This window comes from Emydura macquarii, unplaced genomic scaffold, assembly GCF_026122565.2.
Source record: "Emydura macquarii macquarii isolate MOO-44397 ecotype Brisbane River unplaced genomic scaffold, CSIRO-AGI_Emac_v2 contig_1483, whole genome shotgun sequence".
In the NCBI taxonomy this organism is placed as follows: Eukaryota; Metazoa; Chordata; order Testudines; family Chelidae; genus Emydura; species Emydura macquarii.
In genome coordinates, this window is record NW_027131620.1 from 21,713,548 (window position 1) to 21,740,633 (window position 27,086).

Consider the following 27,086-nt stretch of genomic DNA (forward strand, 5'->3'; position numbering starts at 1 on the left):
CAATGCCTTCTACTTGGTAACACGGAAACGTCTGTCGTGTTAGGAAACTTGCTTCCCTTTTACTATAAGCCAGCTATAGTATAAGCCACTATAAGTCTCCCAACCCCAGTTAAGTTAATAAGCCACTATGTACGGTCTCTTGAAAGCAGTAGCGAACTTGACACGGTTTTGTGAATGTTACAGTGAGATGGGCTGGCTGTGCACTGCAGAAAGACGTCTCTGAGGAACTCAGCAACTGGAGTTCATGAATTGTTACCTGCTAGGCAAGGTTTGGACTGGCAGAGTCCTGAAGAGTTTGTTGGCAGGACAGACAGGCTGGCCTGTCAGAGAGCTGTCACAGAGCTTAGCAGCAGCGAAGCTCTCCATTTCTGAGGCTGAAAGGGGTGACACAGTGGCCCATGCTTCTGAGAACCCAAGTAGGATGTCACAGTCTCACTGTGGGCCAGCGACAGTTCATGGAGGAGGGGGATCACAACCCTCCAGGAACTAACAACAGAGGGAGGTGACTGGGAAAATTCACTCAGCTTGTTACATCTCCAGAGAGCTACCACCACCTGGAAGGGCTCACGTATACTGGGTCAAAGTGGAATGTCCAGAGACCCACAGAAAAAGAACTTAGTTTAAACTCTGGCTATTTCTCCAAGTCTCAGGGCCTTCTTTCTGATCCAGCAAATGTACAGGACCCTCTTTCCAGGTAGGACCTCAATCCCTCCTAGGAAGGGTTGGAAGGACTTTGGCCTCCTAACGCTCCATAAGACTGATGGGTGATCTCTGGTAAGCTTTTAGCATGCGTAAAGGAACTTTTATGGTTTTATATTTTCTCTGCAATGCTCACACGTTAAGAATAAAAGTGCTTGCCTAGAAAAAACTGGGTGGTAACTTGTGACTGTCAGCAATTACACTGTTCCTAGCCTTTGGAAAGAAAGCAAAATACAGACGCTGGCCTGGTTAGGCTGTCTGCCTTGCTGGAGACAGCACAGTGCAGGTGGGGAACTGTGCAGCCTAGAAAACGCCCCATCAGCAGGTGGAGAGACACAGATCTCTCCCCAAGAGAGGCGACGGCTGAGGGGCTGGGAGCCTAGAGTGGGTCTCTGGGGTTTAACGAGTGGAACAGGGAGGACAGTGGGGCATGGTGGGAGCAGGGTTGGATTACATCAAGGACAGACCCAGATCAATGCTGTGCTGATGCATGATGGTAGGTCAGGGTGAGGAGCCTTTTGGAGCACAGGGCCTGGATCAGTGGCTGCTGATTGGATGCTGCTATTGTCTGTCTGGAGGAGCTTTCAGTGCATTGCGATTATCTCCTGTCAGCCCGGGTCCTAACAAACCTGGCTGACAATCTGGTTTCCTGGCATCATGCTGCAAAGCCCAGGAGGGAGGGATTCTACACAGCTGCTGCTTCCTCCCAACGCCCAGGGGGTGGCAATGCCCCGCAGTGACCTCCCGAGCTAGGGACAATATGTGGCAATGATATGTGTGGCTCAGCCCACCAGGCGAACCTCACCATGCACAGGGCCAGTTTCCAAAGATGAGATCTGGGGCACGAATTCAAGTCCTGTGTCTGCAGGGGGATGGGCCCAACTCCCCTGTTTCAATGGCCCACCCCAGCATGGCTGAGACTCTGTAAGGGAGGGGCTAGCTCAGGCGCCACTCTAAAGACCCACATGGGCACAGCAGGCTCTCCACAGGCCCAGTGCTCACCACTCCGTGATGCACCAGCAGAACCAGGGGCAGGGCCAGGCACTGGCACTCACCACTTTAAAGGCCCAGGCTGGCACTGCAGCTGCTCCGGTTTCATTCAGGTATTTTTCCCAGTTGAAGCTGTCAGGATCGGGATAGTCTGGATAGGAAAACAAGGTGCAGGTTGAGGGGCTTCTCCTCTGGGGGGGATGTCCCACAATTCCTTGCTCCCCTTGGGTCCAAGGCAGCGTTCAGTCTGCACCGGGGCCGGAGGGAACTCTGGAAATTCCTGGAAGTGTCTCAGTTCCTTCTGCACCCCAAAGTCCATTGCTGGGGGGCCGTGTTAGTAAGCGACACCTGTGCCAGCATCTGACAGCTCAGGCTCTCCCTCAGCTCGCTGGCTGGCCTGACACATCCAGCACCCTGCACATGGGGCTAGCGCAGCTCAATCCAGGGCAAGGTTTTTTCAGTTCTTCCCCTTCCCTTTAACATTGGCTCCAGCTGGCCATGGAGGGAGGGTAACAAGCCTGCAGGGTGCCCTTTAGTGGTAGTTTTCATTCTAGTACCTCTTGGTGCAGGAAATGCCTGTTGGACTACACTCCCCAGAATCCTTAGCAAGGCGCTGGGTGTGTCAAGTGTTGGGAAAATGAGAAATAAAACAGGAGGGATTGCTGGCAGCAGCCTCAAGACCTGTCCTTATTTTTAAACAAACAAACAAACTCCCATGGGTAAAATCCCAAGTTGCTTATTACTCAAGCCAAACTCCCCCAGCCTTCAGCTAAGTCAGGGCATTAGCGTTTGGTCCCAAGCGTGTTCAATATACCACAGTTCAGCGCGTGGAGGCCAGCGACAGCCTGGGATCCAGTCCCTGGCTGTGTACTCACCTTGAGGAGGTGTGAGGGGCTTCCCATGCTCCTGACACCAGCCGACTGGGTGGATATACGGACTGCTGGAGTCGCACCTGCAGCACACACATACACGCTCACCGGAGAGGCAGGTACAGTCACAGCCAAGGCATGCACATGATGTCTCCATGGCAGCACATAGCACATCAGGAGCCAGGGCAGGTGTGCTGCCACAGGGATGGCACCAGCTGGGACAGCACAGCACATTGGTGGCTGGAGCATGATCCAAGAGCCACATGCCAACCAAAGCATTCTACACCACCACCTGTGGCTGCCCTTCTCCTCCAGAGAGAATGGCAGCCCCTGGGACTGCAGGTCCTGGCAGGGTCAGTGCTATGAGACCCCACATTTCAGGGGGAGGGAGGGGCAGGGGAGGGATAAACAAAGCCCAGAGCTGCACAATAGGCTGGTGTGCAAGTCAGGTCTTGCTACTTCTACGGTCCCATTGCTGGAAGAGACACATTCCTTGCCCCTTTGCCATTGGAGAGGGGGACAGGGTCAGCCTGTGAAGTTTCAAAGTGAGGTGATCCATGGGGCTATGTAGTTTGTGGGGCTTAAGGCCAGTTCTGGACCTGGTCACTCAAATCCCCGTGGAGCATAGCACACTGGGACCAATAGTTTCCAGATTTATGAATATGTTGAATAGTACTGGTCCCAGTACAGACCCTTGGGGGACTCCACTGTTACCTCTCTCCATTGTGAGAGCTGACAATTTATTCCTACCCTGGATTTCCTATATTTTAACCAGTTATTGACCCATGAGAGGACCTTCCCTCTTATTCCATGACTGCTTACTTTGCTTAAGAGCCTTTTGTGTGTGGGACCTTGTCAAAGACTTTCTGAAAGTCCAAGTACACTATATCCACTGAATCACCCTTGTTCGCATGTTTGTTGACCCCCTCAAAGAATTCTAATAGACTGGTGAGGCATGATTTCTTTACAAAAGCCGTGTTGACTCTTCCCCAACCTGCTGTGTTCATCCATGTGTCTGATAATTCTGTTCTTTCCTATAGATTCAACCCATTTGACTGATACTGAAGTTAGGCTTACTGGCCTAACAGTACCAGGATAGCCTTTGGAGCCTTTTTTAAAAACCAGCATTACATTAGCTACCCTCCAGTCATCTGGTAGGCTGATTTAAATGACATACCACAGTTAGTAGTTCTGCAATTTCATATTTGAGTTTCTTCAGAACTCTTGGATGAATACCATCTGGTCCTGGTGACCTATCACTGTTTGATTGAATCAGTTTGTTTCAAAACTTCCTCTACTGACACCTCAATCTGGGACAATGCCTCAGATTTGTCACCTAAAAAGAATGAGGGAATCTCCCTCTCATCCTCTGCAATTAAGACAGATGCAAAGAATTGATTTAGCTTCTCCACAATGGCCTTGTCTTCCTTGAGTGCTCCTTTAGTGCCTGGATTGTCCAGGGGCCCCACTGACTGTTTGGCGGAGTCCCTGCTTCTGATGTACTTAAAATAAAATATTGCTGTTAGTTTTTGTGTCTTTTGTTAGTTGCTCTTCAAATTCTTTTATGGCCTGCCTAGTTATATTTTTACACTTGACTTGCCACAGTTTATGCTCCTTTCTATTTTCCTAAGTAGGATTTGACTTCCAATTTTTAAAGGATATCTTTTTTTCTCTAACCACGTCTTCTACTCTGTTGTTTAGCCATGGTGGCATTTTTTTGGTTCTCTTACTGTTTTTAATTATTGTTGTTGTTGTTTTTTAATTTGGGTATAAATTTAGTTTGAGCCTTTATTATGACGTTTTAAAATAATTTTCATGCTGCTTGCAGGCATTTAATTTGTGATTCTTCCTTTTAATTTCCATTTAATTAGCTTCGTCCTTTTTTAAGTTAAATGATACTGTGGTCGGTTTCTTTGGCATTTTGCCCCTGTCAAGGATGTTAAATTTAATTACATTACAGCCACTATTACTGAGCAGTTCTCTATATTCACCTTTTGGACCAGATCATGTGCACCTCTTAGAACGAAATCAGTAATTGCGTCTCCCTTTGTGGGTTCTAGGACTAGTTGCTCCACGAAGCAGTCATTTATGGTGTCTATAAATTTTATGTCAGCACCTGTCGTGAGGTGACGTGTACCCAGTCAATATAGGATAGCTGAAATCCCCCATTATTGTTGGGCTTTCTGTTTTTGTAGCCTCTCTAATCTCCCTGATCATTTCAGTTACAGGTTCCATCCTGGTCAGGAGTATATTCATAGAATAGAATAATGGAATATTAGAGTTGGAAGGGACCTCAGGAGGTCATCTAGTCCAACCCTCTGCTCAAAGCAGGACTAACCTCAGCTAAACCATCCCAGCCAGGACTTTGTCAAGCCGCAGCTTAAAAGCCTCTAAAGATGGAGATTCCACACCTTCCTAGGTAACCCATTCCTACTGCTATACTCATTATTCAAGCATGGAATTTTTATCCATAGAGATGCTATGGTACTATTGAGTCATTTAAGATTTTTACTATATTTAACTCTATTCTTTCTTTCACATATAGTGCCACACTCCCACCAGCTCAACCTACTCTATCATTCCTATATATTTTGCAAATTTCTATTTATTTTGTACCCTGATATTACCGCGTCCCACTGATATTCATCATTCCACCAAGTGTTTGTGATGCCGCCGCTCTCCAGGTGACAGGACGGGGGTGTGATGGGAGGGTCAGAGATTGCTGGTTATGAGGTTGGGCTTAAACTCTGCTACAAAAGCAGAGTCTCTAACAGCCTAGAATTAATCCAAAATGGGCCTGAGCTGCAAACTTTGAATCAAGGTCTGAAGGGTCTCAAAGTTTAGGTGGGCTCAGAACTAGGGTTTGGTTCAGGCCTATCACTAGAGGCGTAGAATCATGGACTAGAAGGGGCTGTGGTGGGGAATGACTTGGTCCCGTTAATGTTTGATATTTCCTCATGCTTCACCGGGGGGGGGGGGGCGGAGGAGGAGCAGGAAGAAATTCACCTTCTTGGGACAGTATCAGACAACTGGCCAAGTGCATTATAGAATCTGTCCACATCCCAGGAAGCATCCAGTGGCAGTTACTGCAGGAGGCAGCTCGATGAGGCAGGCCGCTGGTCTGCAGCTGGAAGGGCATGCCCCTGTTCTTACCAGTAGTCATAAGTATCATCCCAGTTGTCAAAGTGCACCAAAAAACGATTGTCCACCACGTCCGTCACCGTGGCAACGCAGATCAAGGAAGGGTTCATGCGGTCCACAGCTTCAAGTTTTGTGCCCACCTGGAATCCCGTGGGAGCAGTGCTCTGGGGAAAGGAGAGAAGTGAGGTAGGCATGTTTGGGAACCAGTTGGTTTGCTCTTATGGCTTTGTCCCCAGCCCTTCCGCACACAGCCCTGACTTCTCACCACGTGGGGAGCAGCGGCTGGACACCCCCACCCGGAACGCTTAAGCAGTAGCACTGTGCACTTCATCGGAGGGGCCCAAAGAGCTTTTAACATCAGTGAATTTAGCCTCTCCGCCCCCCCGGGAAACGGCCACAGGTGAGGAAACTGAGGCACAGGGAAGCTATGTGCCGTGGCTTAGGTCACAGGGAGAATCACTCACAGATCTGAGAAGATAAAGCAGAATCCTGACTGCCACACCCCTGCTAGATGCTGCCTCCCAGAGCAGAACAAGCCCTCCCTGAGAGTTAGGGTCAGTAATCAGTCACTTGTTTCCAGCATTGCTTTCCAAGATCTAGCAACAACCTTTTTTACTAGGAGTTTGTATTCTCATCCGAAACCTCCCTCACCAGCATCACACCCATCTGGTCTGGTCTTCTCAGCTATAACATTCCTGTAAAACCCTGTGTCACAGATACCTCACTGACAGAGCTGAACGATAAATCGGTGTGACAATCACACATTATTTGCTGAATTTATCAAAGAGGCAATGATGGATTGTTATTATTTATTGTTTAAGAACTGATAAGGTGGGGGAGGGGTTGCTCCCCCCCCCTCAAAAATTTTGAAAATTTCAGCAAAAAGTATATTTTGTTCAGGGTTCTTTGTAAAAAAAAAAAAAAAATCCAGGTCTCCCCTCCCCTCCCTCCACCCCTTTCTCTCTCTTTTCTCTTTTCTCTGAAAAAAGGGGAGAACATGGAAGAAAGAGAGAGAGAGAAAGAAAGGACACAGATGAAACACTGACCTTTTTTTGGTTAAAAAAAATTTAGAACATTTCAAAAGAAACGTTTTCCTGGGAAAAAGTTCTTTTAAAAATATTTGGGACCAGTTCTAATTGTCTGTGGCTACATCTATATTTGTGGCAGCAGGTGGAGTACAGACACTGCATGCCCTGCTAGCATGGGTATAAATAGCAGTGTAGGCGGGGAGGGACAGATTAGGTGAATAAAGCGGAGTGAACGCCTGAACCCCTCCCCGTATATGTCCTGCACTGTTCTCTACACACCCAAGCGATGCCTCCCGTGTCTACACAGCTGTCTCCACCCTGCCAGAGCCTCTCCTCACTGCTGGAGCTTTTCACCGCAGCGTGTAGCCGCACATGTAGTGCTTGTACTCTACGCACCACTGGAAGTGTAGATATAGGCTCTATTAGAGATGGGTCCAAACAAAACCCCCTTATCTGGACAACCCCCAGCATTACTGAGGGTGGTGACACTGGCACGAGTTTACAGTGTCCTCTGCATGCATGGGGCATGAAAAGGCCTATCCCGCTCTCTGTGGGTCGACCCCCATTTCAGGAGTAGCATTACTATTGGGATTGGGAGAGGAGTGGGGGGGTGATGTTGGGAGGAAGGAGCCAAAGCAAAACTGGTGGAGAGATCCCCTCTGTGGGGGAATTGCATGTGTACGGAGAGGTCTTTGCTTGGGAGGAGGAGGAAGAGGATCTGCCACTCACATTGGCTGGGGTCGCAAAGAGGTGCTTGGGAGCTGCCTGAGCCTTCGTTAGCCTCAGATAGTTGGTCCAGCTGAATTCCTCCTCCTTGTAACCTAAACACCCTCAGGGAAAGAAAAGACAGCAGCAAACGTACAGAGAGAGGAGCCGCTCTGCCGCAGGCCTGCAGGACCCGCAACGATGGGGGTGCTTCCTCTATGCTGTGCTTCAAAGCCCTGCACAGACACCAGACTGAGGAGCCAACAGCCAGCCACTGCCTCCCACCCGGCACCCGCTGGCCATCTGCTGTGCTGCAGCCATCCTCACTCCTCGACGGGTGCACAAGGCAGCGCAGTGGTTGTGGCACCCTCTATGCTCAGAATGGAATGGGGAATGCTGCAGTGCAGGCGCCAGCTGCAGGGGCGAAGGGCAGCAAGCAATCAGCTCCCCGTTGCTCTGTGTGCTCGGTCCCTGCCAGGGTCAGGCCCCAAACATCTGCTTTTCAGTGCTGCTCACTGTACTCCTGGCTGGGACCGGGACGCCTGGGACTAAAAGGCTCAGCACCTGAGCAGGATTCGAACCCAGACGTGACAGACGCCTACATTAACACACTGTGCCATTCCCTCCCCCGGTGGGAAGATTTTACTCCTCCCTCTGAAACACCACTGTCTCCTCTTCTCCCCTCTGCTTGAGCACTGATGAAGACATAACCACCAGCCCTCTTCTTCTCAGGGGTCCCGCAGACTCCATGCCTCCTGACTGCCAGCACTCAAGGGGAAGGCCCATCTGGAGCAGCATCCACAGTCGTGAGGTCACCGACCTCTTACCTTTCGGGGGCTGCAGTTTGTGCCCCGTCTCCTCAAACCAGCCGGCAGGATGAATGTTGGGGGAGTCGGCGTTCAGCCAGAAGTCATGGCATTCGGAGTAGCCATCAAAGTGCAGGCGCATCCGATAGCCAGATACCTACAGTGGGGAGCAGAGGGGAACTGAAGGATGAGAACGCCCAGCAGCACTGCCCCATGCGTGCTCTTACGCCCATCAAGTAACACGTGCCAAAGAAGCCTGGCCGGCATCCCATGCAGAAGCACTGCAAAGACCCCCATCACTTTATCTCCTTGATATCTTGCTGAAAAAGCCAGAGAGCCATATTAACACGCTGGGACCAGGAATCAGGAAAATGCATTAAGATCTGTGCATTTAACATGGGAACAGGGCAAGCACCGAGCCACCGGCCCCAGTACTTCTACCCCACAGTACCGGCCTGGCTTGTTGGGACACGGCATGAAATGGTGACGCCGTTGGCCTTGGGGTGGATCCAGCGTTATAAAGATCTCACCGTGGCAAATTCCCCCCTCTTCTTCTCAAAAGCGTTTTGCAAGGGGTTGTTGCTCCAGTGTATATATTGCCAGCAGCAAGAAATAACCTAAACAAGCTGCTTAGTGGAATTTCTCACCGTGAAGAACAACCGCACAGACTCCAGGTGCTGGCCCGTGAGTGCTGTGTGTCACAGACTCTGCACCTTACATGAAGGGAGCACAGATGGAAGGGTTTGTCCTGACAGCCTAGAGGCTGAAGGCCTCTGTTTACCCACAGAACGCGTGTAGATGGGTCAGTGGAAGAACAAGCCCTTATTCACTGCCCCACCAATGTGGCTGAGCCTGTACAAGAGACAGAAACTCAAGGCCCGCAGGGTACTTCCGGCTCCAGGGTCTACTCATGCCTTGGTCCCTCTGCTGACCGTGCTAATGTGGGTGCCAACTGAGACGGTGGTTCTGCGATGCGCCCACCTGTCCACTATCAACCCGACTGACACCACCGGCTCACTTGACCTACACCCCCGAACCACCAGCTCATTTCACACACGGCTGGCTGGCCAGGCGACAGTGTGGGTCTTGGTGACTGCCAGCCAGCCCTGGAATTGAAGGGAGAACCTAAAGGTGCAGAGTCACCTCCTGCACAACATTTCCATTTGCACCCTGGAATCCCCTCCCACAACACGGCTGCGAGCACGAGAGGGGAAAGTGCCTCGGAGGAGCAGGGAAAGGCAGGCAGGAGCTTTTGGCCTGAAGCGGCAGCTGTGCCGAGAAGACCCAGAAGGGCAATATCACACAGAAGAAGGTTTCTAACCATCACAGGAGGCAGGTTCTGGAACAGCCTTCCAGTGGTGAGTGGGGGCAGACCACCCAACCAGTGTTAAGTTGGAGCTCGAGAAGTTTCTTAACAAGATCACGTGACTGGGTTCCCTGCAATAGCAGGAGATTGGACTAGATGACCCGGGAAGTCCTTCCCAGTCCTACATCTTACCTCTGCCACCGTCAGAATGAAGTACATCGAAGGGTGCTGGGGATCGATGCCCTCCAGTTTCATCCCCACCTTAAAGCCATTCTTGTGCTGGGCAACTGACTGGTACTGAAAACAAGAGAGGAATAGACCTGCTCCAATCACACATCACAGCCCTTCGGGTGGCAGCAGCTTCAGGAGATCAGGCAGGGGGTAAACTGATGGGGTTTTGGTTTTTAAAGCCATTCTCTGTAGTTTGTTTCTCTCATCGCCAACAGGACAGGAAATGCTACAGCACTGGCTTGCCACGCATGCGCCCGAGTGCTGTGAGCCCAGCTTAGAGACGAGCCTCCCCTAACTATAGGGGTGTTTACACCTCGGGCTTTGGGCTCATCTCTTGCCCAGACAAAGGCAGGAGGAGAGCGGTTCACAGAGTGAATTAGACGCATGTTTCCCAGCCAGTGGACGGCTGGCATTTTAGACAGCTCACGAAGGCTGGTGTGGGACAGAATCAAGGGACAGAAGAGAAAGGCATGCCAGGGTCATCACTTTATAGGGCATTTTCTGGGCAAACAGACTGAGTGGGGGGGGCAAGACCACCAAGGGGAGGGCTAGGAGTCAGGCCAGAGCAAAGCCGGAGAGCGGCAGAAGAAGACGGCTGGTTACCCCAGGATGAAGAGTTGGGCATCGCGCACCTTCAAGTGCTGGGAGCCCCACAGCTAGAAAACAGGAACGAGACGGAGAGGAGAAAAAAGGAAAGGAAAATCCCAACTCACTTCCTGGAACAGATTTAAAGGGGCAGCGATAGCTTTCTGCTCCTCCAGGTAGGATGCCCAGGACCAGCCTTCTTTCTTCTCCTCGCTGGAACCTGAGCTCGGCAGAAACGCACACACAAGCCACTCACAGACGCTGCTGAAGATCTGGTGAGTCTGCTTTGGAAGCGACTTTTGAGCTGGTCCGGTAAAGGCAGACCAGCTCCCCACTCCTAGCCCCTGAGAGTGCAGCATGCGGGGCCCTTCACCAGTCCCCAACCACTGTCACCCGTGTTCAGAGCTGGGGGAAGGCACAGGTGGGCCTGTCTAGTGAGTGATGCACATCTGTATCCTGGGCCCCCAGTGGTCTGCTCCCATCCCCAGTCACCTCAGGCACCCCCCTCCAGGCGCGACATTAGGCCAAAGTCCCGTCTGTCCGTCTGGATGGCTATTCAGCTAGAAGGGTGAGATGAAAAGCCATCTCCCACGCATACCAGAGCCAGGCCGGTATTCGCTTTATCCCTTCACAAGGTGCTTATAGTTAGGGGCCCAGGGGCCCACAAGAAAAGAATCACACTGTATACAGCACAGGAAACCCTAAGGAGAACCCAGTAGCCAGCTACATTTTACAGCTAGCCAGCAACAATGGCTGAATCTTTCAAAGCCACCACAAGGAGAGGGGTGCCCAAGTCCCATTCCTCTGAATCCAACCAAAGGCTCAGGAGCAGCTGTAAAGACAACAAAAGGGAGTCCCCAAACCAGCCAGAGACCCGTCAGCTCTGTTAGCACAGGAGCTAACCAGCTGGCAAGGCTGAGTGCTAGCTGCTGCTGATGCCTGGGGGAAGGCAAATGCTATTAGCCTCATTGCACAGAGGGGGAACTGAGGCGCAGAGAGGCTAACTGACTTGCCCAAGGTCACGCAGGAAGTCCATGGCACAGCAGGGATTGAACCCAGGTCTCCTAACCTGGCACCCTAATCCCTGGGCCATCCCTCCTCAGCTTACTTGGAAAGATCTCTTGATGGAAAGGGGCTCTAGGAACCCACCTCTCAATCCTATCAGCAGATGCGTTCAGAGACTGGACACTGAACTAGCTGGACCTTAGCTTTGAACCAGTCTGGCAGTGCCTATGGCTAATCACCCATGCAGTACAAGGTGATGTCATTTCATCGGTGGGGCTCCGGTGGCACCGTGAGCTGCAGGCATGCCCCCTCCCGGACTTTGTCACCTGCACTGCAAGCAGGACACTGCAGCTGACTTTTTCCCCTGCTGCTGCTGCAGGGGAGGCAGCCACCAGACGCTGCTCTGCCGCATCCCTTACCGTGCTGGTTCATGCGCCACTCTTCGCTCTCTGTGTTGCTGATAGTGGGGTCTCCCTCTGAGTTCTTTCTCTCTTCCTGCTTCTCCTCCTAACCATGAGAGTACAGAGAACTGTAGTAAGTCACTCACCGCCCTCTTAATGTCTGAATTCACACGCAGGCCACCCATCTATCCTATAGGAGGTGAGCATTATGCATTTGTGCCTGGCATTTAAATGCTCTACCCTCAGACCAGCTGGTGCAGCACAAAGCAGCCAAGACCTGGTCTCATCCTTTCTTTGATTATGATGGTCCTCAAGAATTTTTGGATACCCAAATCCCAGAAACGGACAGCCAGGAGGACCCAGTTATGAGTAGACTGCAGCTGTCGGAGAAGGATTTGGGAGTGGATTTGAAATGATCTCACTAAGGATGGATTTACTGTGGGCAGTGCCATCTTATTTATTTATTTATTTTTGGCCAGTTGGTGCTTTATGCCCCAGAACACAGCATCCGGATCAGGAAGGCAGAGGCTCTCTTGTTTTTAGATGTAGTTTCTCAGCGCTCCATGCTCAAGAGGCCAGGCTTCTCATGGAGCTCGGGGATGGGTATAGAAGTGCCTCAATTTTCAGAAGTGCTCAGCACCCAACTTTCACCCAATCCACTGAATCTTCTGAAAATCTTGCCCAAAACATCTAGACAACTCGAAGGTCGGTCCCTTTAGATGTCTGGTTTTTCCTCCCTTGGAGTTATCAGTTTCTGATTAATACTTGGACATATAATTGATATAGCACTGAAAATTATAAATAAAAAAGGAGGGTGGAGGAAGAGAGAGAGAGACCCCCCCGCACAGACAGAGAAGATGTCTGGACATCCAAATATCTGTGTGTGATCTTGTCCCTTCTGTGCCTTCCCGCTCCCTACCATTTGCTCTGATTCATACTCTTCCTCCGAAGGGCTCTGGTAATCTTTTCTTTTCCGTTTTTTCACTGGCTTGAGGATTTCGGTGGCATTAGTGCTGCCGGCAGAGTTCTCCACTATGACAGATCTGCAGGGGAGAAGGGATCGTAACACTCAGCAGCAGAAAGGAGAAGCACTGCATGTTGGCAAGAGATAGGATGTCAGCAATCACCCTTTAAGTCTCTCCACTCCCACTCCAGTGCCTATACATATGCACACACATGCACAAACATCTATGTGTGAGCATGCACACATATGCACACCTACCCTCCCTCCACACACACACACACACACACACACACACACAGTTACTCATGATTAACATGAGCAATCTACCAAGAACACGTGTCTTCATGAGGTCAAAATTAAGAGATAAGCCTGAACCAAAACCCTGGATCCAAGTATCCTCGAACGTTGGGGTTCCAAATCCAGCTCCAGATCCGGATGGACTGATCTTTATAAAGGTCTGGACCAAATGCCTGGATCCAAGCAATGCTGAATGATGGGGCACTGGAAATCCAGATCTACATGTGGTGGCCTGCCCTCATCTGTGAGCTGGGAAACCAGATGAGGGAAAACGTGTCCTTCGGGAATCAAGGTGATCTCAGGGCACCTTTCCCTGGGGAAGCTTCTCACAGCACCAGGCACAGCCCACTCCTGCACTGAGACCATAGACAAGCTGAGGGAAAGCCTGGCCCCGCTGAACTCAATGGCAACCACCCCTTAACTTCAGTGGGGCCAGGGTCATCCTCTGAGCTTGCTTGTAGAATAACCCACTCACAGGAATGAGAGAGGTTCACCCAGGCCACAGAGACACGCCGCCCTCTATTCCCCTCTCCTCTAGAGGACAAAGGCAGGTCTGAGAAAGACAGACAGACAGGATTTGGCTCAGAGCATTTCCCTTCTTCCTCCCCCCACAGCGGCATCTCCTATACCTTTCCTTGAACTGCCGGTGACAACGTTCACTGCAGAATCCCCTGCCCTCCCGGGCCCCCTCCGACACATGTCTCCGGCCGCAGGTGTCACAGTGGCACATGCTCTCTGCTGTCGGCAACTTGGGCTGCTCGGGCACATCTGAGTCAGGAGAGAGGGAAAGAGAAGTGAACCCCCATGGGCCACAGCCGCTGGGGAAGAACAGCACAGGTCAGAAGACATCTGCCTCCCACCTGGCGCTGGCTGGGGAGCTGAATGTGGGGAAAGCTGAAGCTCTCTTTCAGCCCTATCCCTGGGACAAGCTTAAGGGGGGCACTCTGGAAGCAGGCCCCGTGGTCAGCAGCTTGGCAGAGCCAGTGTGCAGCTGATTGCTGGGCTGTGCTGGGCCAGGACGGACCATCTCACTCCTTGGCATGAAGCTCACGTGGTAAAGAGGGGGAGGAAGCCTCATGGAAAAATTTTGCCTGAAAACGACCCATTGGCTCCAGCCGGCTTTTGGGACAGGGCCATAGGCTCGGTGAGTGACTGGCCCTCCAGAAGACGCTGACAACAAGCGGATAAAAGAGCCTTCTGGATGTCCCACTAGGGAAAGCCAAATGCCCATCTCTAGGGCAGGAGTGGGGATCTCTCTGGAGGGGATGGGAGGCAGAGCTGCAGCAGCTTCGGAGACCATCCACCCCATCCTCCCTTTCGGATCTGAGGTCACTTCAGAGGAGAGGCACCAGCAGAAACCTCCGTCCCCAAGGCCGAGTGGGACAGATATTAACACCCCCACCGACGGGAACGCGGCTTTCATGTCCCTAAAGGCAGCAGAGGCTAAAAGGGCCAGTGCAAGCACGTGGGACTCCCTTGAAAGCTCCCCAGCGCTGCGCCCACCCCCTAAGCCACAGGTCAGAGGACGTGCCGGCTCTTCCCAGCGCTCTGCAGGTCACGGTGCCCAGCAAGGCACCTAAACTGAGCCAAGCTGGCATCCTTACCCTGAGCAGCAGTTGGATTGTCCCTGCTGGCGGGCGCCACCTCCGACTCCCCGTCTCTCTCCGCATGAGCCTCCTTTAGGGGCTCCACAGAGGGGAGCTTATCGGCACTCACCACTTTCAGCGTCCCGTAGTCATTTATCCGGAACTGGGTTATTAACGCACACACAAAAGGGAAGGAAGATAAAAGTGTTACCCACTGGTGAGGGTGTGACAGGTCCCCCTTTGGGCCCACCCACAGGGGACGCGAGTCTGGTACAGCCCCAGCGGGGAAGCCTTCGCTCGTCGTAGCAGCTCATGCTTTCGGATGTGGAGGTTCCTGGTTCAATCCCTGGTGTGGTGGCCAAGGGGGCGGCCCAAGGCAAGAATAACTAAGACTCAGATGTAACCCTGGTGACCCTCTTCCCTCATAAATGTCAACCCTTCCCCTGGTGCTGGATGTGCCACGTCAGCCCTACCAGGCAAGAGAGGGCGAAGTACAGGATGGGGGTAAGAGAGCTGTGGGGTTTCCTTCCACTGACCCACTGTGTAGCCTGGGAGGCGAGGTTTGGACTGGCGGCTGACACAGCAGGGAGAGGCGGAGTGCTGTCCGAAGGCTGGGATGGCCGGGTGGAGGCAGGTGCTGCCAGGGACTGAGGTAGCAGAGGGGACGGGGTACGCTGGTTATTGTCACAGTCCAGGCACCACAGCTGTGTTTCGTGCGTGGCTCGCTGGCACTAAGCTACCCAGCCAGCCCCAAGGGGTGCTCAGCATAAACACCAGCCAATCTACCTCTAAACGCAGCCATTATATGACATGCTTAGGGCCAGCGCTTCGAAGGTGGGTTTTGCCTGCAAAAGCATGCACAGCCCAGCTCCAGGGCTGTGCCTTGAAAAGCCACGGGCACATGCAGAGCCGGTGACGTCTGCTCCTTCAGCGTGCGCAGTTAGCCGTTTGCGGACACGCCTGCACCAGACTCTATCCGAAAGCTGGCCAGGGATTTAAAGGGCTACCTCTCTCTCTCTGCTAACAAGGAACAGGCTCAGCAGGTGGGATCCCAAGGATGGGCGTGGAGGGCAGGAGCCACAGGAGAAGCTCTTACTGCCCTGGTAGGAAAGCAGCTGCATAACCTGCCAGTTCATCCTTCCCCTGGGAAGCGTCAGCCCTGGTTAAGGGTGCTACCTACAGGGGCCTGGCTTCCCTCCACTTACCCTTAAGTTGCTGCCAGGCAAAGTGGCCACCCCATCTTTCCACTCCAGCACCCGGACAGTGTTGCAGGTCTGCACCCCGCTGATCTGGGGGATGACAGTCGCTGTGATTGGCTCGTTCCCTGCCCCCCTCTCCAGTCTCTCAGCCCCTGCACTTCGCTGCGGCTCCCGGGGAAATCGCTGGATCTCTAAGGCGCTGGTGGGGAGGCTGATGGTGGTTGCGTTTGCTTGAGAAGGGCGAAAAGGTAAAAAGGGACAACACTTCATACACATGAAGCAGGGGCAGGGCAGGGCAGCCCCCAAACACAGCACAAGGGATGATGGATGCCAGGCACCCAGTCCCTGCTGACTCTTAGGTTTGCGTCATGGTTTCCTTGAAAGACGTCCATCCGCCGGTCGGGGTCTGATCTGCCTTCAAACAGCAGCTATTTTTTCCAAGCGTCCCGCAGAATCATGCCCCAATTCAGAGCTCAACACACCTCACGGCCACAGTGGTTGGGAACAGCAAATTACATCCCTAACTACAGAAAAAAAAAAGAGCAGCTGCTCCGCACAGATAAAGATCTGGTCCTAGCAACCCAGGCCTTGGCTCCTTCATGGCTGGAACCCATCCAGAGCCAGGCCAGAGTCTCGGATCTACCCCAGCAGCTCAGCATTGCTCAGATGGTGGGAAGAGGCCATATTCTGGCTGGAGGGAGCCAGCGGATAATTCCTCCAGCCCAGGATAACTCATGCAGGCACAAAGCTGGCAGACATGGTGCAGCCACCTCCAGCAAGAGGGGATGGCGGAGGACTGATGGGGGTCATGCAATCATAGAAATATAGGCCTGGAAAAGACTCAAGAGGTCAGCTAGTCCAGTCTCCTGCACTAACGCAGAGCTAAGTATTATCTAGATCAGTGGTTCTCAACCAGGGGTATGTGTACCGCCGGGGGCACACAGAGGTCTTCTAGGGGGTACATCAACTCATCTAGATATTTGCCTAGTTTTTACAACAGACTACATAAAAAGCACTAGCAAAGTCAGTACAAATTAAAATTTCATACAGACAAAATGAGAAAGTAAGCAATTTTTCAATAATAGTGTGCTGTGACACATAGTTTTTATGTCTGATTTTGTAAGCAGGTAGTTTTTAAGTGAGGTGAAACTTGGGTACGCAAGACAAATCAGGCTCCTGAAAGGGGTACAGTCGTCTGGAAAGGTTGAGAGCCACTGATCTAGATCATCCCTGACAGCGGTTTGTCTAACCTGTTCTTCAAAACCTCCAGTGAGGTAGATTCACTAACTCCCTAGACAATTTGTTCCAGTGTTTAACTATCCTGACATTTAGGAAGTTTTCCGAATGTCCGACTTAAATCTCCTTTTGCTGCAATTTAAACCCATTATTTCTTGTCCAGTCCGCAGTGGATAAGAAGCACAATTTCTTCTTTCTTCTTCTTTATAAACAACCTTTTATGTACTTGAAGACTTATGTTCCCATCCCCTCGGACTTCACTTCTCCGGACTAAAGAAATCCCATTTTTTTCAATCTTTCCTTGTAGGTCATCTGCATCAGTGGTTCTCAACCTTTCCAGACTACTGCACCCCTTTCAGGAATCTGATTTATCTTGCGTACCCCCAAGTTTCACCTCAGTTAAAAAACCAGGGTTACTTACCAGTAACTATTGTTCTTGGAGATGTGTTGCTCATATCCATTCCAATACAGGTGTGTGTACGCCACCGTGCACTGGTTCCCGGAACTTTTCCCCCTTAGCAGACCCCGTAGGTCGGCTTAAGCGCCCCCTGGAGTACCGCGCTCATGCAACGGTATATGAGGCACCGCCGACCCTATGGGCCCTCAGTCCCTTCTTTCTGCCGACTCCAGCAGCGGGGACGGAGGGTGGATGTAGAATGGATATGAGCAACACATCTCAAAGGAGAACAGTTACTGGTAAGTAACCCTGTTTTCTACTTTGAGTGATTGCTCATGTCCATTCCAATATAGGTGATTAAATAGCCATACCTTGGAGGTGGGTAGGAGTTACCGGTGAGCTGCTCTCATCATCACGGCTCTGCCGAATCCCGCGTCCTCTCTCGCCTGCTGCACTATGGCATAGTGGGACATGAAGGTGTGCACGGATGACCAGGAAGCGGCTTTGCAGATGTCCTCCAGGGGCACTCTCTCCAGGAAGGCCACCGATGAGGCCTGGGCTCTGGTTGAGTGCGCTGAAATAGCCCCTGGAAGCGGTACATTCGCCTGCTCGTAGCAGCACTTGATGCAGGCGGTGATCCAGGTGGAGATGCTCTGGGTGGAAACAGGTGAGCCCTTCATCCGGTCCGCCACTGCCACGAACAGCTGCGTCGACTTCCGGAACGGCCTGGTCCTCTCGATGTAGTAGGCGAGAGCTTGTCTCACGTCCAGCAAGTGCCATCTCCGCTCCTCCTCCGACCCGTGCGGTTTTGGAAAAAACATGGGGAGGAAGATATCCTGATTATAGTGGAACTGGAAGACCACCTTAGGCAGGAAGGCTGGATGGGGTCTCAACTGCACCTTGTCCTTATAAAATACGGTGTAGGGGGGTTCCGAGGTTAAAGCTCTTATCTCGGAAACTCTCCTAGCTGAGGTAATGGCCACCAGGAAGGCTACCTTCCAAGAGAGGACGAACAATGGGCATGTAGCCATGGGCTCGAAGGGGGGGCCCCGTTAGTCTGGAGAGGACCAGATTTAGATCACAGGGAGGCACCGGGTCACGGACCTGTGGGTAAAGCCTCTCCATCCCCTTGAGGAACCTGACTGACATGGGGTGGGAAAACAGGGACCTCCCCTCTAGCAGCTGGTGGAAGGCTGAGACAGCCGCCAAGTGGACTCTCAGGGAGGACAGCACCAGACCCTGGAGTTTCAGGTGGAGCAGATACTCCAGGATCGCCTGTATAGGCGAGCAGCTCAGCAGGATGCCCCGGGACTCTGCCCAACAGATAAACCGTCTCCACTTGGCCCGATACATGACCTGAGTGGAAGGTTTTCTGTTGCCCAGCAGAATTTGTTGGACCTGTGCCGAGCAGGCTCTATCTCTCCATCAGCCACAGAGCTTCCAGGCCGTCAGGTGGAGGGAGTCCAGGTCCGGATGCAGCAGGCAACCCTGGTCCTGGGAGAGCAGGTCGTAATGCCTTGGGAGCTCCATGGGCGGGGCGATCGACAGGTCCAGCAGCATACTGAACCAGTGCTGTCTCGGCCACGCTGGGGCAATGAGTATTATGTCCGCTCTGTCCCTCTTGATTTTGAAGAGGACCTTGGGCAGGAGCAGAATGGGAGGAAACGCACACATGAGGGTCCCCTTCCAGTCTATGAGGAACGCATCGGAGATGGAGTCCGGCTCGCGACCCCGGAGCGAGCAGAACCTTGGGCACTTCCTGTTCCAGGACGATGTGAACAGGTCCAGTTGGGGAACACCCCACTTGTGGAAGATAAAAGTCACCACCTCTGGAGACCTAGGGAGACCTCTGGAGACCTAGGGAGACCATGCGGAACCTGAGACGCTTGATAAATTTGTTCCGTCGGCATAGATCTAATATGGGTCTCAGGCCCCCTTTTGCTTTGGAGATGAGAAAGTACCTGGAGTAAAATACCCTCCCTATTTCTTGCGGAGGATCCGCTTCCACCGACCCCAGGAGGAGGAGGGAATTCACCTCCTGCAAAAGGAGCTGCTCGTGAGAAGGGTCTCTGAAGAGGGACGGGGTGGGGCGGGGGGAAGGCCGTGAAATGAAGGACATATCCCCTGAAAACTACGCTGAGGACACAACGATCTGAGGTGATATTTTGCCACTCGGCGTAGAAGGGTCTTAGCCTGTCTGCAAACGGGAAGAGTGGATCCGGGAGAGAGGTATTGGTGCAACCCTCGGGCACACCATCAAAATTGTTTTTTTTGTTAGCCCCCTTAGAGGGCCCTTGCTAGGAGGCTGCGGACAAGCTGGAGCGGTCACGTCGTCCGAACCCCCTGCTCCTGTCTTGGCCCCTACGGGGATGAGATGGTCTAGGCGATGGCCTAGGGGGTGGCTGTGCCTGGCATTGGGGCTGCGGCTGAGACTGACACCTCGAGGCCTGGGGAGTGTAGAGTCCCCAGGAACGGAGCATAGCTTACGAATGCTTCAGAGCGTGCAGCTTCTTGTCCGTTTTCTCCGAGAACAGGCCTGCCCCGTCGAAGGGCAGGTCCTGTATAGATTGCTGCACCTCTTGGGACAGCCCCGATGACTGCAGCCATGAACACCGCCTCATGGATATTGCAAAGGCCATGGCTCTGCTAGCGCTGTCTGCAGTGTCACTGGCGGTTCGCAACGCCTCCCCTGCCACCATGACGCCTTCTTCCAGGACTGTGGCAAAGTCCGCTGCCTGGTCCTGGGGCAACCCCTCTGCGAACTGCCACATGGAGTCCCAGAGGTTAAGACTGCATCTCCCTAGGAGGGCCTGGTGGTTCGCAATCCGGAGCTGCAAAGCTCCAGTGTAGTAAACTTTACGGCCAAACAAGTCAAGTTTCTTGTTGTCCTTGTTCTTTGGTGTGGTGCCTGGGCCACCTTCCTTGTCCCTCTGGTTGGCCGCATCAAACCACCAGAGTCCCTGGGGCCGGGTGCATGAACAAAAATTCAAAGCCCTCTGCCGGGACATAGTATTTTTTCTCGGCACCCTTGGATGTAGGGGCAACCGAGGTGGGGGTTTGCCATAGGGCCTTGGCCAGTTTAAGGACCCTATCATGCACGGGTAGGGCCACCCTTGATGGTCCCACTGACTCAACAACCCCAAAGAGGGGATCCTCCTCCTCCAAGAGCTCCTTGAGTTTGAGATTCAAATTAGAGGCCACCCTTTTCAGGAGCTCCTAGTGGGCCCTGAAGTCTGGGAGGGGCACCCTGTGGTCTCTGGGGGGCACCTCATCAGGGGAAGAGGAGGAGGATTGTTGAGGGGCCCCCGTGGAGGGTCCCTCCTCAGGGTCTGATTCCTCCTCTGAGGAAAGGCCCTTAGCCTGTTGGCTTGGTGGCGGGGGGGCACCGGCTGCACCACTGAAGATGGGACTGACACAGTTCCCTGTCCCATCTGTGCCCCCCATGGGCCCCAATAAGGCCACTGCCAGGGCTCTTGCAGCCATCCCGGTGCCGGCATCGGTACCAGCTGCAGAGCATTGTGGCAGGTCTTGTCTTTGCGGGACCCGGAGCCGCTGGACTGGCGCCAGCGATGCCTCCGGCTTTTGCTCCTCTTAGTTGGAGACCAGCCTCTCGAAGACCCTGACGAGGTAGATAAGCATCGGTGCCGCCTCAAGCGGTGCCGACAGGAGGACGCGCGCCCCGATGAGCTGTATGACGACATCCTCCGTCTCGGCACCAAGGACTTCCGATGCCGCTTGCCCTTCGGGAACCGGGAACAGTGCCGTCCATGGCGTCTCAGTGCCGAGCCCGACTCCGAAGACCGCGATCGGCGACGGGTCGAGGTGGTCGGGTCTTTCGGTGCCAGGTCCTTCAGTGCCGGGCTCCGCATTGGGCTCCGTGCTGGAGATCGGGACCAGTGCCATGGTGGTGAAGGGCTCGGTGCCTGGGTGCGGAAGCGGGAGCTACGCACACTGCGTGAGGCGGACTAGGAGTGGAGCCGCCTCGAGTGCAATGCCTCTGGTGCCAGGGACCGACCTCAGTGCCACGGGGAGGAGGAGCTCGACGACTCCAAGTCGGAGCTGCGAGGGGAGCTGCCGCCCTCTACCCTCCCTGGCTGTCTGGTGGAAGACTTCGCCCCTGACGGGGGTCTCAACCATCCACCAGAGGCACCCAGCACGGGTTTACCCCGGGACACCGGTCCTCGCACCCTCGGCTGAGGGGGGAACAGAGGCGTGGGCATGGCCAGTAAGGCCCGTGCTGCGTGGAAAGTCTCTGGTGTTGACGGTCCTTGCGGGGGCGCTCCCCCACCCCAAGGAATCGGGGGAGGCTCCCTGCGTGGAGATGCAGGCACCGGAGCAGGCTCAATGGGCCGTGGCTGGTGCATCTCTTCGCTCGACCCCGGCCGCACAGGTGGTGCAGGGGATCATGGATGCTCTGAGCCCTGGCGCTGTTTCTTTTTGGGCACTGGGGATGGGCGGTGTCGGGTCAACTCCAGTGCCGGTGGAGCGCTCCGCACCAAGGAGACGCTCGGTGCCAAGGTGGAACGCAGTGGTTCGGAGGCCGGTCGGAGCGCCACCTCCATCAAAATAGCCTTCAGCCGAATATCACGCTCTGAGTCCTCAGCTTGAAGGCTTTACAAATCTTGCATGTATCCCTCCAATGCTGCTCCCCAGGCACTTGAGGTGGCGATCGTGAGGGTCACTCACGGGAAGAGGCTTGCTGCAAGAGGCACAAGACTTGAAGCCGGGTGAGCTGGGCCTGGCCCGGCACTAAGCCCCTAAGGGCGTCTATTCTAATTCTAACTAATGTAACTACTTAACACTAAACTATTCAAACTATTCAACAACGATTAAGAGAGTCAGTAAGGAGGAAAGAAGGAACTGAGGGCCCGAAGGGTCGGCGGTGCCTCATATACCGCGGCATGAGCGCGGTACTCCAGGGGGCGCCTCAGCCGGCCCTACGGGATCTGCTAAGCGGAAAAAAGTTCCGGGAACCAGTGCACGGTGGCGTGTGCTCACCTATATTGGAATGGATATGAGCAATCACTCGAAGTAGAACTACTGGCTAGTAAAAAAAAAAAAACAGATAAAAATATAAAAGTGTCACAACACACTATTACTGAAAAATTGCTTACTTTCTCATTTTTACCATATAATTGTAAAATAAATCAATTGGAATATAAATATTGTACTTATATTTCAGTGTATAGTATATAGAGCAGTAGAAACAAGTTATTGTCTGTATGAAATTTTGGTTTGTACTGATTTTGCTAGTGCTTTTTATGTAGCCTATTGCAAAACTAGGCAACTTTCTAGATGAGTTGATGTACCCCCGGGAAGACCTCTGCATACCCCCAAGGGTACACATACCCCTGGTTGAGAACCACTGATCTAGGCCTTTAATCATTTTGTTGCTCTCCTCTGGACTGTTTCCAATTTGTCCACGTATTTTCCAACATGTGCTGCCCAGAACTGGACACAATACTCCAGATGAGGCCTTATCAGTGCTGAGTAGAGTGGAAGAATTACTTTTCCTGTTTTGCTTCCAACACTCCCGCTAATGCATCCGAGAATGATGTTCGCTTTCTTTGCAACACTGTTGACTCATATTTAGTTTCTGATCCACTATAACTTACAGATCCTTCTATTCTACCGTATTCCTTCCTAAGCAGTCATTTCACATTTTGTATTTGTTCTTATTGAATTTCATCCTAATTATTTCAGACCATTTCTCCAGTTTGTCAAGATCATTTTGAATTGTAATCCTGTTCTTTCAAGTGCTTGCAACCCCTCCCAGTTTGGTATCATCCACAAACTTTATAAGTGTACTCTTTATGCCATTATCCAAACAATTTATGAAGATATTGAATAGAACTGGACACAGGACAGATCCCTGAAGGACCCTACTCAATACAGACTGTCAATTATTGATAACTACTCTCTGAATACCATTTTCCAACCAGTTGTGCACCCACCTTATAGCAGGTTTGTCTAGGCTATGTTTCCCTAGTCTGCTTATGAGAAGGTCATGTGAGACAATATCAAAAGCCACCTTTCTAAAGTCGAGATATATCATATCTACTGCTTCTTCCCTATCCCCAAGGCTTCTTACCCAGTCAAAGAAGGATATTATGTCGGTTTGACATGATTTGTTCATGACAAATCCATGCTGACTGTTACTTATCACCTTATTATCTTCCAGGTGCTTACAAATTGATGGTTTGATTATTTGCTCCATAATCTTTCTGGATACTGGAGTTAAGCTGACTGATCTATAATTCCTGGGGTGGCCTTATTCCCCTCTTTATAGGTAGAAACTATATTTGCCCTTTTCCATTCCTCTGGAATCTCTCCTGTCCTGCACAAGTTTTCAAAGATAATGGCTAATGGCTCAGAGATCTCTTCAGCCAATTCCTTAAGTATCCTAGGATGTATTTTGTCAGACACTGCCGACTTTGAAGACATTTAACTTGTCTACGTAATTCTTAACTCGTTCGTTCCCTATTTTAGCCCCAGATCTTTCCCATTTACACTGATCTTCACTATGTTCATCGTCCAATCACTGCTAACTGTTTTGGTGAAAACAAACAAAAAAGGTATTGAACACTTTTGGCCGTTGCTATGTTTTCTGTTATTGTCTTTCCCTCCCTCATTGAGAAATGGGCCTACACTCTCCTTGGTCTTTCTCTTATTTCTCAGGGGTTTGTAAAATGCACGGCAGAGCAGGGCTCTGCTGCATCACTGCTCCACCAGGGTGAGTTAGAGCAAACCCCCAGCTGCTCTGACTTCTATGAGAGCTTCCAGGCAGCTCTTCCATGCCCCTCCATTTTGTGCAGGCAAAGCCTGGACTCTGCAAATTCAGCCCAACAGCTGCAGCTGGCCCAGAATGCATGGCCCAGCTGCTAAGCATAGGTCTGTGAGAACTCGCCACTGCTCAGCACCCCCTCCTGGTTCCCTAGTCCTCATCTTCACACCCCTCAACAGGCTACAACCCAGCTTCCCACTAGAAACCCTCGCCCAGTCTTTCTGCTCCACTCCATGGTACTGCAATCAACAGGCAACGTGCTGCTACCTGCACCCAGGACATCCATTGACAGGGACGAGCAGAGCTGCCGATCATCCTGGCTGGCCGGTGGGTGTTGGCAGTGTGGGGGAACTGTGCTGGACCATCCCCAACAGGTGCTAGTTAACATCCACTTTCCCCTGGGGAACTGTGCTGGGAACCACTTTGATGCAGGAGCCCTGGGACACGCACCAGCACTTCCGTGACCAGGAATGTCTCCAAGGCAGCACAAATCACCCCCTTGACTGGGAGACAGAGAAAACCATTCATAGCAGGGGTCACTCTCAGGGCTTATACTGCCCACCTGGGTACAGGAAGGAGAGAGATGGGGGAGGAAGTGAAAGAGGGGGAACGGAAGTGAGAGTTAAAGGCGAGGAAGACAGTGCATGAAAGGGACATAGGGGAGGATATGTTCTAGGTAACTGGGCTGTAGAGCTACGTGCACCCATCTCCAGGGGTTCTGATTCCCCGTCGTAGCCCTCATAGTCAGCCCTACGTGCCATTGCCCTGCCAGCATGCTGAGATAAGGCGACAGGCCTGGTCTCAACTTCCCTGCCTTGTGGTTCATCCTTTGGCTGGATCAATGCAAGATCTTAAACAAGACAAACATCTACAGCACAAGCGTGCCCAGAACATCATCCCAGCCCCAAGCCCCGCTGCATGTCCCATGGGTGAGAGTCTGCTAGGCAAATATTTGCTACAATAACAGGCTTGTAAAGTGTAAGTTGCCTTCCCCTCATGTGGCTGGTCCACATAGAAGATAACAGCCTACTACTGCTGATGTTGAATGGAGGTGCTCTCGAGGCTCATGCAGTAGATTTGCACTACAGTGCCAGTGGTCCATCGTTTAAACCCTGCTGACTGTCCCGGAAGAGCGGGAGGAGGTGACTCCATAAATGGAGGACACATTCTGAGCTATTTGGAGAAAGGAAGGAGAGTTCCACAGTTAGGCACTAGTCTAGGTCTCGGGAGACCTGGGTTCAAGTCCCAGCTCTGCCACAGACTTCCTGTACAGCCTTGGGCAAGTCCTTTAGTCTCTCTATGCCACAATTGCCTCTCTGTGAAATAGGGATAATGGCACTGTCCTATCTTACATAAGTGTTGTGAGGATAAACACATTAGAGATCGTGAGGTGCTCCAATACTGTGCTGATGGGGGCTGTGTAAGTATCACAGATGAATGCTCAACCGCCGGCGCCCGGAACACATACCTGGGATGATGAAGGCAGTCGCTGGCAGGTGTGTGTTCTGCACTGTGTTCTCGTTGGCGACCAGATGGACGCTGACCTCTCCAGCGGCATTCCCCTTGGTGCTTCTCATGACCTCCATTTCCACTCTGCCATCCATCACCTTCTCTGGGCACGGGGCATAAAACTGGAATGCAACCAGCAGGGATGGAGGCCAGTCAGAGCTTGAGTGGTACGAACTCAACAAAGGAGCACAGACAGAATGAGCTGGAACCCCAGGCCCAGCAGGGGTCAGTATGACGAACATCCTAAAAGCACCGACTACGGTTGGCTCACTGTACCACCAGTCCCACTCTCTCCCAGCAGGAGTCACTGCTGGGGAGCTCACACGATAGACAACAGTATGAAAGTCATGGCTTTTCCTCAACCATCGCTCAATATATTGTAGCTGAGGTCCCATTGTCAGACCAGGAGAGGATATGGATGTTCCTAACATTAAGGACAACTTTTTAAAATAGCTTGATTCTTTTAATTAATTTTCTTCTGAATGATTAGGAAGACTGAGCTTTGCTAAGATGTCTGATTTAAACCGGGGCCCACAAAGGGTCCTTAGTCCCGGGAGAGAGGGGTGTATTTCAGGGATGCTCTATCAGGTTTCTGACTGGTCCAACGAGGTCAGGCTTATTTAGTTTCAGAATTTCAGAGGGGACAACAGACAGGGAGGGCTATATTAGCCAAAAGCTGGATGGCAGTCAGGTCTCACCTACAAAATGGAGATAATAATAAGCCAGGAGAACAGGGAGGGCAAACTAATTAATCTAGTTAAAGAATGTTCCTGTTCAAATGAAAGGTGCAATGGAAATGCAAAGATAAAAATCAAGAGCAGGAATAGTGTAATGAAACAGATATCTGCAACAGGTCATAATCTGGAAAGCATGGATTCTGCAGAGGTGTTTGTGAAACAGACGAGTCAGTGGCAACATTTCATCAGCATGATGCTCTGTTAACTAAGACCTTGTCTAACCTTACAAAGAGTTTGCCCGTATAGCTATACTTGTGTAGCAATGCCAGCAAAAAAACTCTAGTGCAGATGAAGCTCGTACTGGCAAAATAATTATTTTGCTTATATAGCTTAAACCAGTTCCCCGAATGGTTGAGGTAACAGCATCCACATTGGCACTGTACTAGTAAAAACAGAGCCAGCGGATAGCACATGTCATTTGGAGAGATGGTTTTCAGCCACCGAGAAGAAGGGTGTTAGTGACAGGACTCAAAATTGAGTGCAGACACATGCAAAGATGTGCTGAAATAAGGCGTGTTTACAGGTAAAACGTTCTAGCGCAGAGCAGGCCTGAATAAGCTATTCCAGCAAAAGGACTTTTCTGCCAATATAACCACATCCACGCTAAGGCA

General features: G+C 51.9%; 1 protein-coding gene across 1 annotated transcript in view; it reads right to left on the minus strand.

Moving 5' to 3' along the window:
* The window catches only part of L3MBTL1 (L3MBTL histone methyl-lysine binding protein 1), a 40,914-nt gene extending 15,067 nt beyond the window's left edge, over positions 1-25,847 (minus strand). The window contains exons 1-13 of the mRNA XM_067554658.1: positions 25,698-25,847; positions 15,819-16,042; positions 14,632-14,776; positions 13,657-13,795; positions 12,686-12,809; positions 11,785-11,872; positions 10,489-10,580; positions 9,737-9,841; positions 8,260-8,395; positions 7,457-7,548; positions 5,712-5,863; positions 2,565-2,641; positions 1,755-1,840 (exon numbers count right to left, since the gene is read on the minus strand). Of these exons, the coding sequence (XP_067410759.1) occupies positions 1,755-1,840; positions 2,565-2,641; positions 5,712-5,863; positions 7,457-7,548; positions 8,260-8,395; positions 9,737-9,841; positions 10,489-10,580; positions 11,785-11,872; positions 12,686-12,809; positions 13,657-13,795; positions 14,632-14,776; positions 15,819-16,042; positions 25,698-25,833 (1,596 nt within the window). The 5' untranslated portion in view covers positions 25,834-25,847. The remainder of the gene's footprint in view (positions 1-1,754; positions 1,841-2,564; positions 2,642-5,711; positions 5,864-7,456; positions 7,549-8,259; positions 8,396-9,736; positions 9,842-10,488; positions 10,581-11,784; positions 11,873-12,685; positions 12,810-13,656; positions 13,796-14,631; positions 14,777-15,818; positions 16,043-25,697) is intronic.
* Between the last annotated feature and the right edge of the window lie 1,239 nt (positions 25,848-27,086).